This window comes from Erythrolamprus reginae, chromosome 6 (assembly GCF_031021105.1).
Source record: "Erythrolamprus reginae isolate rEryReg1 chromosome 6, rEryReg1.hap1, whole genome shotgun sequence".
In the NCBI taxonomy this organism is placed as follows: Eukaryota; Metazoa; Chordata; class Lepidosauria; order Squamata; family Dipsadidae; genus Erythrolamprus; species Erythrolamprus reginae.
In genome coordinates, this window is record NC_091955.1 from 37,526,870 (window position 1) to 37,540,815 (window position 13,946).

Sequence of the window (13,946 nt, forward strand, 5' to 3'; positions counted from 1 at the left end):
TTTTAGGAAGTATGCACAAAGACCGTCAGGTCCAACTGATAGGGAAGGTTTGAGATCTTGTATTGCTTTTTCAATGCGGTCTACAGTGAAGTCGATTTGGGTTTGGTCGTTGAGTGGGTTAGAGGTGCGATTTGTGAAGATGGGGGATGAGCCGTTACTGTTAACAAAGACAGAGCCAAAGAAAGAGTTGAAGAGGTTGGCTTTGGATGGACCATCATGGTATTCTTTGTTGTTGGGTCCAATGAGAGGTGGGATAGGTCTAGAGTCTTTGAGTTTGTTGTTGACAAAGTTGTAGAAGTTAGTGTGAAGGAGGTTTTCCTCTTGTTTGCTATGATAGTTGAGACATTCTGCTTCTATTCGCTGGCATATGCTTTTGTAGCGGCTTTTGAAGTTGGTTACTTGGCCTTTTTTGTTTTTACGCCGGAGAGATCTTTTTTTTTTTTTTGTAGTTTCCTTATTGAGACAGGTAAATTATTTTTCCTTTTACCTTTGGTTGATGTTAGTGGTACATGTAGTCTGATAAGTCTTTTAATTTGGAGTAAGAATGTGTTGTAGAGATCATCAATAGTGTTGCAGTTTGAAAATAAAGTTTGCCAGTTAAGAATTGAGAGATTGGCATCTATGAGTTCATAGTTGGCTTTCCTGAAATTGTACTTAGGTGTCTCATTATTCATATGGATGTTAGGTTGGTATAGATTGAGATTGAAATTTATCATACTATGATTGCTGTTGGAAAAGGGTTCCTTTACATGCAATCCATAGATAGCGCTTTTGCTATTACAGAATATGAGGTCAAGACAGTTGTTGAGTCTAGTATTGTTTGATACTAATTGGTCAAGTCCCAGGCTGGTGACCGCATTGAATAAAGTAGTATGGATTGGTTCCGTGCTGCATTCATTTAGGGTCCAGTTGATGTATGGTAGGTTGAGATCACCAAGGAAGATAGTGGGGTAGGAGCAGGAGGTTGCCCACATTAGTAGTGAAGCTAATTTGGTTGGGTGATGTCATAGTCAGGAGCCTGGTAGCATAGTAGGAAGCAGAGTGTGTTATTCAGGGAAAGATCACATATAATGGTTTCAGGGAGGATAAGATCATGTGCAATTTGGATGTTTTTTAGATTAAGTGTTTTTTTAATAGAATATAGCTACACCGCCTCCTCTGCGGGATTCTCGGTCAGATTGGAAAACAAGGTAGTTATTTGATGTGATGACGGAGTCAGGATAGGATGAATTTAGCCATGTTTCACAGACAAAGATTATGTCAAATATGTTGGTACTAAGGAATTCAGACAACCTGTTGGTTATGCTTCTTGCATTGATTAGTTTACATTTAAGATTGATTTTGGGTTCTGGATTGAAACTGGGTTGTCTTGAAGTAGTAAGGGGGGCGCTTCCCTATTCATGGCTGGAAGTGTTAGGGATGTCCGTTTGCTGGTGAGGGATGGTAGGGATAGAAGTGTGGGATGGCTGAAAGATGAAGGGAGGGTTATGGGTCTTGGTTTTGATGCATTCAGTGCGGTAATCTATGTATAGATTAGTTTCACCAGGATCTTGACATCTCTTAAGTTCGGCCCGAAGTTCACGAGAGCGGATGCGTTTTCCCTTGCAGGCGCGGCTTCTGGCTGCATTTCACCCAATTAGTGGCCGGTATTTAGATCAGGCTAATTTACATACATAACACTTTATTTATTGCAGCATTATTGAATTATATAATTCCCAGCAATTGTGGAAAGTAGCTTTTTTAAAAAGCAAAGTCTCCCAGCTACTGACTATTTCTCTGCATTTTTGAATGAAGGCAGCCATACTACTGCTGGCCTTGTTACTGAGACAACACAATGATGACGGACTTCTGTGTTTTTGTGATGCTGCGATTTCGCTGAGGCTCCCCTTGCTGGGAAACCCCACCTCCAGACTTCCGTTGCCAGTGAAGCACCCATTTTTGCGCTGCTGGGATTCCCCTGCAGCATCGCAAAAACACAGAAGTCTAGAGGTGGTGTTTCCCATGGAGGGGAGTCTCAGGGGAATCCCAGCAGCACAAAAATGGGCACTTCGCTGGCAACAGAAGTCCGGAGGCGGGGCATCCCAGTGGCAGTGGCTTGGGTTTGTAAGGTGAAAATAGTTTGGAAGAAGAGGCAAAAAAATCTTAAACCCCGGGTTTATATCTCGAAAAGTTTGTATGATGAGGGGTTTGTAAGACGACGTATCACTGTATTGGGAGATGTTATTTTTTGTAGATAAATTGGATAATAGTTAATATGAGATACATTCTTCTTCATATGTTTATATATATTGTCTTGCATAGATTTATATCCTTTTCCTCCGGAAGAGAGACATGCAGTAAAAGTGCGAGAAGGTGTAGGTGCTGTTCTTCTCTGTGATCCTCCACCTCATTATCCAGGTAATTAAATTTATATATTTCAGTTTCAGTTGGAACAATAACATAAGAATTAATATACAGTAATTAGAATAATATTAATCTTGACTATGACTAAATTTGTAAGTCTCTTGAGCCTTAGAAAAAGAGGAAGCTTGACATGTGAAAATAAAATTCCTTATAGTATGGTTGTCTTCCTTCAGATAATAAAGATTATAAACGAATTGAATCTGTTTACTATTATAATAATTTATTATTCAAAGTTGAAAACAGCTGAAAACTTTCAGAGAAATATTGTATGTATTTTACAAATGGAAACTAATTTTATCAAGTATATATTTAATGTATTCAGATAATTTTATTTATTTATTACTTAGATTTGTATGCCGCCCCTCTCCGGGTTATGAGCATTTCCTTAGTGAATGTTCAAAGTTATGGGATTACACCCCATTTATGAACAAATCCTGAAATTATGAATATTACAGCACCCTTACAAATGACCACAGAGGCTCTGCAACATTTGCCCCACCAATTTCCCCCTTCCTGGCTGGGTTTTCACAGGCATTTTACTTTGAGAAGTTCTCCTCTCTGTCGTGCTTTCTTTGCCTACTTCATCACTTCAGACTTTCAGTGCATTAGCAGAGAACCGAAGCCTAACGTACTGCGAGATCAGTAGTGCGAGATCTTATGCTACTGATTTCATGTGATCTTGCACTTTAGGCCTCTATTCTCTGTGAATTGAGGCTTGGACATTTGCAAATGGATGGAAGGCTTTCTTTCAGGCTTTCTCTCTGTTTACCATTTCCTTGCTAAAGCCCGCAGGGAGACTGTTGCAAAACACAATTGCAAAAAGCTTTTGTTGGCATCAGCGACTGGGCACATCCCTCAAAGCTTTGTTCTTATAGGCAAAGGCTTTTTGAAAAGGACTGCTCAAACCTAAAGGGATGCAATTCTCAAGGAATTTGGTGACAAGGAAAGAGGCACAGAAGACTGCATGCAGTCTTTTGGGCCTCCTTTATCACCAGTAATCTGCTTGACAAGGCCTCTGATGATGAAAAAGGAGGCCGGGAAGCAGGCCTGGCCTTCTTTTTCATCACTAGACTCCTCATCAAGCCCTTTGTTGATGAGAAAGGAGGAAGAAGGCAAAGAAACAGGCGGCAGAGGAGATAGATCTTCATAAAATAAGACATCCAGTATGGCAGGAGGGGGAAAAGCTATTGTGGGGACCCCAGAAGAAGAATGAGATATCTGTGGGTTGGGGGAGGCCTTGGAGTAGATGGCCTGTTTCCTCACTAGCGCCCCCTCCCCCATGGCCTTTTCCACCCTGAGATACCTCATGCACTTAACAAGCTTCACATTTGATTATCAGATGTGTGGACCAAAGGAGGGAGTGATGGCGTTCAAGGTACAAGATTCACTCCCACAAATACTCGGGTTATGAATGGAATGTGCACACTCCATTACATTCGTAACTTGAGGACTATAAATGAAGAAAAGTTGTTCCAAAGTTCTAACAGTTGGCCCTCTTGCAGTCATGTGATCTCATTTTGGGCACTCAGTAACCAGCCCACATTTATAGCTTTTTGCAATGTCCATGGTCATATGACTGCTTTTTATAAAATTGATGCTGATAACTGGCATTTACTTCTGGTTTTGGGGGCAAAAACGGTCCATTGCAAATAACGGTTTCACTTAACAATCACAGTAATTGCATAATGTAATAAAGTTAGTAAAATCGGGTTGGTTGTGTCAGTGGTCTGCTTTATGACCATCATCACTTATGATCCTTATGGGCATTTACAGTTGTAAATGCATAGCCAAGAACACTGATATGACTGGTAATCCCTGATCCATGACTAACCAGTGCTTATCTTGCTTAGTTTCCAACAGAATTAGCTAGGTGTTACCAAAGCTTTTAAACAATAGCTTCAGCTCTATTAATAAATTTTAAATACATTTTTCTATCTCCAGATGATCTAAGTTATCGCTGGTTTCTGAATGATTTCCCAGAATTCATTACTTTGGATAAACGGCGATATGTGTCACAAATAAATGGTAATCTTTACATTGCCAAAGTTGAACCTACTGATAAAGGCAACTATTCATGCTGTGTTACCAGTAATTCAATTACTAAGAGTGTATTCAGCAGTTTCATTTCACTCATTCCTCAAGCAGATCGTAAGTATTCCTCAAAAGTCTTGTGTATGTCAGATGTTCTTCTTAAACAATGTCTCCTTTTCTTTTGTATATTTTATCCAGTTCAGTGAAACACTATATGAAAGTAATGTTTGGCTTAGATTCTCATTTCAGCTTGTTATTTCTGAATTTTAGATTTTACACTTTATCTTATAAATCCAACTTTTGTTTTTGTTATCCATTCAGTCTCTTTCTCTGTGTGTATTTGTGAGTGTGAAATAGAGAGAGCGAGAGAGACAGAGACAGAAAGAGAACAGGGCAGTTGTAAATACCGTATTTTTCAGTGTATAAGATGCGCCGGTATATAAGACACACCTAGATTTTAGAGGAGGAAAAAAAGGAAAAAAGTATTCTGAACCAAATGGTGTAGTATTATATTGTTTAATAAAATACCAGTGTAGCAGAATACTTTTTACAACCATGTATACTTTTTAAAACCATGTAGACTTTTTACAAACTTCAAGCTTGGCAGCTTCAAGATTTGTGGACTTTAATTTGCAGAATTCCTACACCAGACATGCTAGTTCAGAAATGGAAGTTGAGGTTCACAAGCCTTAAACTTGCCATGTTTGAAGACACTTGCACTCCTAACCTCTAACTCAGATGTCTTCAAACTTGACAGCTTCAAGACTTGTGGACTTCAGCTCCCAGAATTCCTCCACCAGTCATGCCAGACTCTCCTCCTGGTTGTCTTCCTCCGCATACCCACCCCCCCACAGTTCAGATTCACATACCCTTCTGCTGTAGCTGAACTTAGAGCTGGCATCGCTCTGCAACTGCATGACAGCTCCAGGCTCTGAAGACATAGCAGCCACGAGTGGGAAGCCAAGCCCAGCTGAGGAAGATCTCAGGAAGGCTGCGCACCTGGGATCAGCTTGGGTGTGAGTCTGGCTGGTGGTGGCTAGCTTTCCACCAGGTTCTTTTCTTTTAAAGAGAAAGAGAGAAAAGGGGTGGGCAAATAGCCAGCTTCTCTAGAGAAAGAGATGTGCATCTCCCATCAATTGCAGTGTAAAGACAGAAAGAAAGACAGAATTACATTGCAATTGATGGGAGCTGCACATTTCTTTCTCTAGAGAAACTGGCTATTCACACATCCCTTCTCTCTCTCTCTCTCTTTAAAAGAAAGGAACCTGGTGGAAATCTAGCCATCCCCAGCCAGACTCACACCTCAGACGATCCCAGGTGCGTAGCCTTCCTCACATTGCAAGTAGAGCAATGGAAAAAACCCTGCAAAGACTTAGGGCTTGGAAAACATTCTTCTTTGTAGAGAGTAACAATGAAAGAGTTTGCAAGTGGGTTAGAGCTGGGAACATTGTTAGTACCTGGTTAGGACTGGAAAGAAACATTCGGAGCAAGTAAAACAATGAAAAAAACCCTACAAAGACGGGGTTTGGAATACATTCTTTGCAGAGAGCAACAATGAAAGAGCCTGGGTACATTAATAACACTGGGTTAGGGTTAGGAAGAAATATTGGGAACAAGTAATGCAATGAAAAAAAAACCCTACAAAGACAGAGTTTGGAATACATTCTTGACAGAATGTAACAATGAAAGAGCTTGCAAACCAGTAAAAGCTGGGAAAATTGTTAGCACCTAGTTAGGGCTGAAAAAAACTTATTCAGAGCAAGTTAGAGTAATGAAACAAACCCTGCAAAGACTTAGGACTTGGAAAACATTCTTCACAGAGAGTAACAATGAAAGAGCTTGGGTACATTAATAGCACCTGGTTAGGGCTGGAAAGAAACATTTAGAGCAAATAAAGAATGAAAAAAAAATCAAAGGCAGAGTTTGGAATACATTCTTGGCAGAGATTAACAATGAAAGAGGTTGCAAGCCATTAAGAGCTGGGAACAGTAATTTAAGTAAGAGTAATTTTAAAAAAACCTGCAAAGACTTAGGGCTTGGAAAACATTATTCGCATAGAAAAACAATGAAAGAGCCTGCAAGGTAAGAGATGGGAAGATAGTTAGCAGCTAGTAAGGGCTGGAAAAAAGCTACATTCAGATGCACCCTAATTATCAGCCTATTTTAGGGAAGAAAAAGGTGCGTCTTATAAACCAAAATACAGTAATCAGTGAGCCAAGTCTGATCATGGCTTACTTTCAAATTAACTCACTTGCTTGACTGAATAATGTGTGTCTCAGAAATGTATGATATAAAACTTGTAAACTATAAAAAATAGAAATATATGAAAGGATATGAAACAGGCACTGCTTTTCCCATGTTTGGAAAATCAAATGTGAGAATGTTTACATTTTTAACATGTGACAGATAAGAATACAGGAAGCAATATAATAGTTAACATTCTCAAAACAGTTTTTGGTTAACTGGTAAGAAACAGTTTACATAGATGTTAAACGAAATATTGGGATTTTTTCTATTTTAAAGATTTTCATATTTTATTTTGATTAAATATTTCAGCTTTTACGTTTTGAGAATTTTTACAAATTATCAAAATAAAGCAGTTAGAATTTCTGTAATTTCTTAGCCTCCAGTATTGTCCAGATTTTTATGGCCCAGGTGTGGTATTGATATTTTATGACAAATTAAATCAATTTTTAACTGTAAAATAAATGTGTGTGATCCCTTCCTTCAGCTTCGTACAACTGTTTCATTTTGCAAATACATCTCGGTTTCCATGCTTAGTTTTTTTTTTTAAAGAAATTAACTTTCCAAATATTATATGTTCTAAGTATTCATTTTGTAGCAAACTATTTATTTTATTGTTTTTTCTTGTTAGGATCAAAAGGCTATGTGCCAGATATCAGAGTGGACTTCAAAGATATATATGCACTTTTAGGACAAAATGTGACACTAGAATGCTTTGCGCTTGGAAAGTACGTATTCTTGAATTTAGTAATATGCATGGCAAAATGCAATCTATTTTGGCCAGGGCTGGGTAGCTTTATTCTGCTATCAGAAGCAATCCTAATATATGAATTTGAAAGAGTTCTCAGTGCCTCCTATCACTCATTCTGTGCACTATATACAAATGCACAATATCTGGGGTTCCCAGGATGATCTATAACTACTAATACATGAGGGTGGATATAATATAGTTGGAATAACAGAACCTCTATATTAATACACAAAACCAAAGATGAAAACCTCCTAGAATACACATGGGTCAATATAAAAGAAAAAAAGAATGACATGGTCATAAGTGTATACTTATAAGGCCACCCAATCAAGCAGAAAAAATAGATGTCCTTTTTGCCAACCAACTAACAAATATATGTAGGAAACACACTATAATGGTAATGGAGGACTTCAATTACCCTGATATCAATTAGAAAACTAATTCTGCACTAAATAAGAAATCCAGTAGGTTCCTGACCTAGCTATCAACCTAGCTGACAGCTTTGTTGTCCAAAAAGCAGAGGAGGGAACTAGAGGGACAGCCATACTGGACTTAATTCTTACAAACAGAGAAGAAGAGATCAAGGGAGTGGAAACTGTAGGAATCTTGGGTGAGAGTAGCCATGTCATACTATAATTCAACATAGCACAAACACAAGCAAAAGAACATAATGCCATCAGACTTGTAGATTTTAAAAGAGCTGATTTTAATAAACTCAAAGACAACTTGAGAAAGATTCCTTGGATGAAAATCTTAAAGGGACAAAAAACTGAAGAAGAACAAGAAATGCAAGAAGAATCCAGCATGGCTTCACAAAGATCTCTGTCAGGCCGAAGCCATCGTGTGATTTGGAGATTTTGGCCTGCCACATACTATGTATTAGACTGCATTCATGTGGGAATTTGGGAGGGGTTGCTGCATGAGGGAAGTAGAAAAGTAGCCATAACAAATTCCTTCCAGATTCTCAAGGTCATTCTTTGTTCGACATATGCCCAGAAGTTGATGGGAGTAACGGACACATTGGCATGAAAAAGTCAACATGATAAACTGTGGATGTGGGAACAAGTGTATGAACTTTAAACTGGGTGGAGAAACCTTGGTAGCCTTGTTTCTCACAGATATGCCAACATGGCTTTGCTAGTAAATTGGAACTTTGAGAAATGCTATGCCTCGGACTCTGATTTAATTTTGGATGCTGTTTGGAACCTTGACACTAACCCAAATCTCCCTTAAAAAATTCATCCAGCTACCCCAAACCTCAGGGAGCTATTCGGGGCCCTAAGCCCCAGCACCAACCCAGCACAGATGGTGCAAAGACTCAGGGACGATGGAGGAGAAGAAGCCAGCCACAGGGGAACCAGTACAGGATAAGCCGATTATTAGAAGCCTCTACTCTCCATCCCTGGAATTCATGGCTGCAATTGAGGCCACAGAGAAGGAATGCCAGTTGGCGAATAGGCACAAACAGCCAGCCTCTGAGACCCCCTTTCAGTTGGAAGGGACCTCTCAAGGTACAGTTGGGTGTGTGTGAATCCTTCCCCCCCACTGAGTTTGGGAAACTCAAGTGGACGTGGGGTTGGCCTCGGCCCTGAGTGGAAGCCACAGGAGAGCATGCTCACTAGGCACTCTGAAGTCAAAGGATCACAGCCACCGTCTCACAGTCAATCATTGGTGGAGCTCCCTGACCAGTTTCGGATGCCTAAGCATAAGTTGGACAAATCCCCAACCAGGATCCAAAGCCACTAGATGGCACCTGGCTCAACCCACATTCTCCTTTTCGAGGAAGTACCTGGGACCCCAAGGGAATGGGGATATGGCCTCTTTCCACATCGTGGCAAGCAGAACCCCAGGGGACCTCTCCACTGGGGTAAAGACCACATGGGCTACCTTCACCCTGAGCTGAGGGCTGTTAAGGAGTGTGCAGAACAATCCTGATAAACCAAGGATTCCCCTAAAATCAACATCCAAATTCCCCGTTGTAGGAACTGGCCCAGAGCCAGCCACAACACACACACACACCCAGAAGGCCCCTCCCCTGAACCCTGCGCACAGGATGGGGCTTGTTCAGAAACTGTACATGAAAATCCCAAATGAGCTCAGGTGCATCCACGAGGGGGACCTCCACCCAAGAACAATCATCCAGACCTCCCTCTGTCCATTGTACCAAATATTGAAAAAAATCAGAAGATCCCAAACACAGGGTGCAGACAGGCCTGAAACACCAGGACGGAGCGGGCAGTCAGGACTAACAAGAACAAATAGGGAGCGACAAAACACCAGGTGGATTCTCATGTAGGCAGGCAGGGACAGACGATAGGCCACAGGGTTTACAACCTGCTCCACTGTGAAAGGACCCATGAACCATGGATCCAACTTCCGACGGGGCGACTCCGAGGAAGTGTACTTTGTGGAAAGCCACACCTGATCTCCGACAGCCAATGGGAGAACATCATGACAGGAATGGTCAGCATACCTCTTATATTCTTCCTTGGCTTTTCTGGGGTATCTCTTCACCATTTCATGCACTGACTGTAGTTAAGACAAGAACTCCTCCGCAGCTGGGACTGGGGAATCCAAAAGGGTCAGCGGGAAAAAACAGGGATGGAAGAGATACCGTGATCATTCGGACTGTCGGTCCAACACAAAACACCGCAGGTACTGTTCGAGAATGCTGATGACCTTCTCAGTGCCACCATCGGTCTCGGGGTGCTGTATAGACGCCAAACAGACTTATTGGAGCACTGACTGGTGATCGGGCTGCACCCATCTCCCCATCTGATTCCTCTCCCCCACTGTCTGTCCCTGGCTGTGAGTCAATCTCATTGTCTGATTCTGCTGGCAATAAAACAGATTTCTGATAAATCGAGGATTCCTCTAAATCAACATCCAAATTTCCCACTGCAAGAGCTGGCCCAGAGCCAACCACAACACCAACCAAGCAGCTATCAGGCCTTTGGGATGTTGGATTTCCAGACAAGCCACAGTCCCATGCCCTGAGTGAACAAGAGATGTGATGTGGTCAAGCTGGCCATCGAGCTTCCAAGTGCCTGGCACTGCCCCCCCCCCTGCATTTCCGAGAGCCACGCCACACCTGGTCCTCAAGAAGAAGCCTGCGAGGCAACCGGAGCTGGGGCGCTGGGCCCTACAAGCAGAAGTGTCCCCTCCTCCCTCTGACAACACCAAGGTATTGCCAGTGGAGGAATCAGTCCCGAGATGAGATAAGGTGGTGAAGACGACCCGATGGTGAGTGAAGCAGTTTGCCCCTTCCTCATAAAAGCAAAAATTGCAGTGGCAGAGATGGCTGTTTAAAGTGCCTAGTAAACAAGGCAGCGGTAGAGAAGCTGGGGATCTGTACCAAGCCCCTAACAAACCCCATCCGATTCCAACAAATAATTGGAGGGGACACCACTCTCCTCATCGTTGGTAGATTTACAAATGGGACATCACCACAAACTTCTCTGGTTCATAGTTGCCCCCAAAATGTCAGAAGCAATCATCCTGGGGTTGGCCTGACTAGACAAGTGGATCCCAGAATAAGATGGGAGGATGGGTACTGGAAGCTGACCCTGCACATCAGGCCCACAACCCCACTAGAAAATCAAAACCACCCAGAGAAATTAACATCCCAAGGCACCACCAGTCCCCAACTGGCAGCCCCCAGGTTCCCAGCAGATACTGCCCGAATACCAAGATATGGAGGGGGTATTTAGTGAGGAAGTCTGCAATGAACTCCCCCCTCACTGGCCAATAGACGATAGAATTCAAATTGGGAGCAATACTCCCCAAACCCAAAATGTACTCCATGACTCCAAACGAACTGGGGTAGTTGAAGTGATACATCAATGCCAATTTGAAGTGGGGTTTCATCCAGCCTCTGAAATTGAGGGTTGCCATACCTGTACAGTTCAAAGAGAAAAAAGACCGGTGTGTGTGTCAAATTGTGTGCCATTTTTGTTGGATAAATGGCATGTGTGTGCAAAACACCTACCCCCTTCCCCACCTGAATCACTTGTTTACCAAACTGGACTTGAGAGAGGCTTAGTATCGCATATGAATCAGGGAGGAGGATGAGTGGAAAACCACTTTCAACTGCCACCTGGGGAGTTTCCAGTTTAAAGTCATGCCCTTGGGACTGCAAGGGGCCCTGTGATCTTTATGCAATACATCAACAAGGTGTTCCACCCCCATTTATACAAGGGGATGCTCATTTATTTGGATGACATTCTCATCTACGGAAAAATGTTGGAGGAGCATGTGAAGTTAGTGCGACAAGTCTTGAGAAAACTTCTAGCAGCCAAGCTCTATGCAAAGCTCTCCAAGTGCAAATTCCATAAAACCTTGCTTGACTACTTAGGATACCACATTTCCATGTAGGGAATAGAGATGGATCCAGGGAAAGTGAAAGCAATGCTTGATTGACAGGCCTCACGTACTCGCTAACAACTTCAAAGCTTTTTAGGCTTCACAACCTTTACCGGAAGTTTATACCAGCCTTTGCTGAGGTGGCTGACAGAACTGCTAAAAATTGGCCAATTGCCCACCAAACCAAATCCCAGTCAGCCGATTGGCTGGATGATGGAATGCCAAAAGGCATTCGAGAGGCTCAAGCAACTCTTTGCCAAGGAATCCATCCTACAACACCCAGACCCAGAATGCCAGTTCATAGTCCAGTCAGATGCCAGCAACGTGGCAGTGGCAGCGGTGCTGTTACAAGATAATGGAAAAGGCCAGCTCCTGCCATATACTTACATTTTGAAAAAACTCACAGCAACAGAGTGAAAATGGGCCACCTGGGAAAAGGAAGCCTAAGCCGTTTGTTGGGCACTGCTAACTTGGCCTTTCGTCCTCTGGACCCTTCAGGGAAGCTTCCCTAAATCTCCAGAAGCAAAAAAATCACCCAATGAACAAACCAGAAGTTCAGTAAAAGGCACTTCTGGTTTGCCGTTGTTAGCATCCTTAGCAACTAGGATTGACAGTGGGCGGGGCACAGAAGTTCTGGCTTCTGCTCCCGATCCAGCTTTCCACTCCAAGATACCAACTGCTGCAGCTGCAGCTGCCGCACAGCCATAGAGCAGCTGCTGGGCAGAAGGGGTGCAGGGGCTAAAGCTGCAGCAGCAGCTATCTTGAGTACAGAGATCCGGGTTGGAATCAGTGGTGTGTTGCCAATCCTGATAGAATTGGCTGTGGTGTCAAGCAAGCCACCCACAACAGCCGCACTATGACTGTTAGTCAGCGAAGGCTGGGGGGGGCACAAGCCAGTCAGGCGGCAGCTTGTTTGGCAACATGACCAATTCCATTGGGATTGGCAGGGCACAGGGTGCAGAGGTATGGTTGTTGCTTCCGACCCAGCTCCCTTTCCTTAAGATAGCTGCTACTGCAGTTTCAGCCCCTGCGTGCTGCCGAGGAGTGCCCTGCTCCTGTGCCCCTTCTGCCTGGCAGCCACTCTATGCGGTAGCTGAAGCTGCAGCAGTGGCTATCTTGGCATGGAAAGCTGGATCAGGAGCAGTGCCCAAAACCTCTGCATCTTGCATGCTGCCAATCCCGATGGAGCTGGCCACAGCACCAAGCAAGCTGTCACCCGCCCAGCTTGCATCCCCTGGCCCCCACTTGCCCGTAGCAGACACACTATGGCTGAGAGTCAGTGGGAACCAGGGAGCCCAAACCAGGTGGGTGACAGCTTGCTTAGCATTTCGGCCGATTCCACTGGGATTGGCAGGGTGCAGAGGTTTCAGTTGCCACTCCCGATCTGGCTTTCCATACCAAGATAACCGCTGCTGCAGCTTCAGCTTCCCCTGGGCTTCTCCCGTTCTTAGGTCTGGGGACCATGCCCACCCCTGCCGGTCCTCTGGTTGCTCTCTTTTTTTGGCGGGGGCGCCGCAGCCTCTGGAGCCATAGCCCTTACATGGCCCGGGAAGGAAGAGGCACAGGTAGCCCTCGCCCGCCATCCCTGCAGTACCCCTGAGAGGAAACAGAGACAGAGAGAGGCAAAGAAAGAGACAAAGATGGAGGCAGAGAGACAAGAGGTAAAGAGAGAGGGGGGAAGCGAGAGGGGGAGGGAATGTGAGAGAGAGAAGAGAAAGAAAAATGAGAAAATGGTGGAGGGAAAGAACAAGGGAGAGGAAAAAGAAATGAGAGAGAGAAGGGGAGAGAAGGAAAAAGAGAGTGAGAGGGAAGAGAAAAACAGAAATGAAAGGGAGAGAGTGAGAAAGAGATGAGAGCAAAAAAGGGGAGAAAAAGAGAGAAATGAGAAAATGATGGAGGCAGAGAATGAGAGGAAAGAGAGAGAAACAAAAGAGAGGGAGACTCTTGATTTAAATCATATGATAAAAAGCATCCAAAGAAGAAGGGAGGGGAAAAAACCCAGCCCTTACCCATTTTTGGAAATGGTTCAAGAGTGAACACACAAACACACACACACAAATAAACACACATACAGGGGGATGAGACAGGGATGGAAAAATAGAGGGGGGAAGTGTGAATGACTGAGAGAAAGAGAGAAATGAGAAAATGATGGAGG

General features: G+C 43.4%; 1 protein-coding gene across 4 annotated transcripts in view; it reads left to right on the top strand.

The window, feature by feature from the left end:
* The window catches only part of CNTN1 (contactin 1), a 760,044-nt gene that overhangs the window by 354,501 nt on the left and 391,597 nt on the right, over positions 1 to 13,946 (top strand). For all 4 annotated transcript variants that reach the window (XM_070755541.1, XM_070755544.1, XM_070755542.1 and 1 more), the window contains 3 exons: positions 2,302 to 2,397; positions 4,345 to 4,551; positions 7,310 to 7,406. In XM_070755541.1, coding sequence (XP_070611642.1) covers positions 2,302 to 2,397; positions 4,345 to 4,551; positions 7,310 to 7,406 — 400 coding nt within the window. The remainder of the gene's footprint in view (positions 1 to 2,301; positions 2,398 to 4,344; positions 4,552 to 7,309; positions 7,407 to 13,946) is intronic.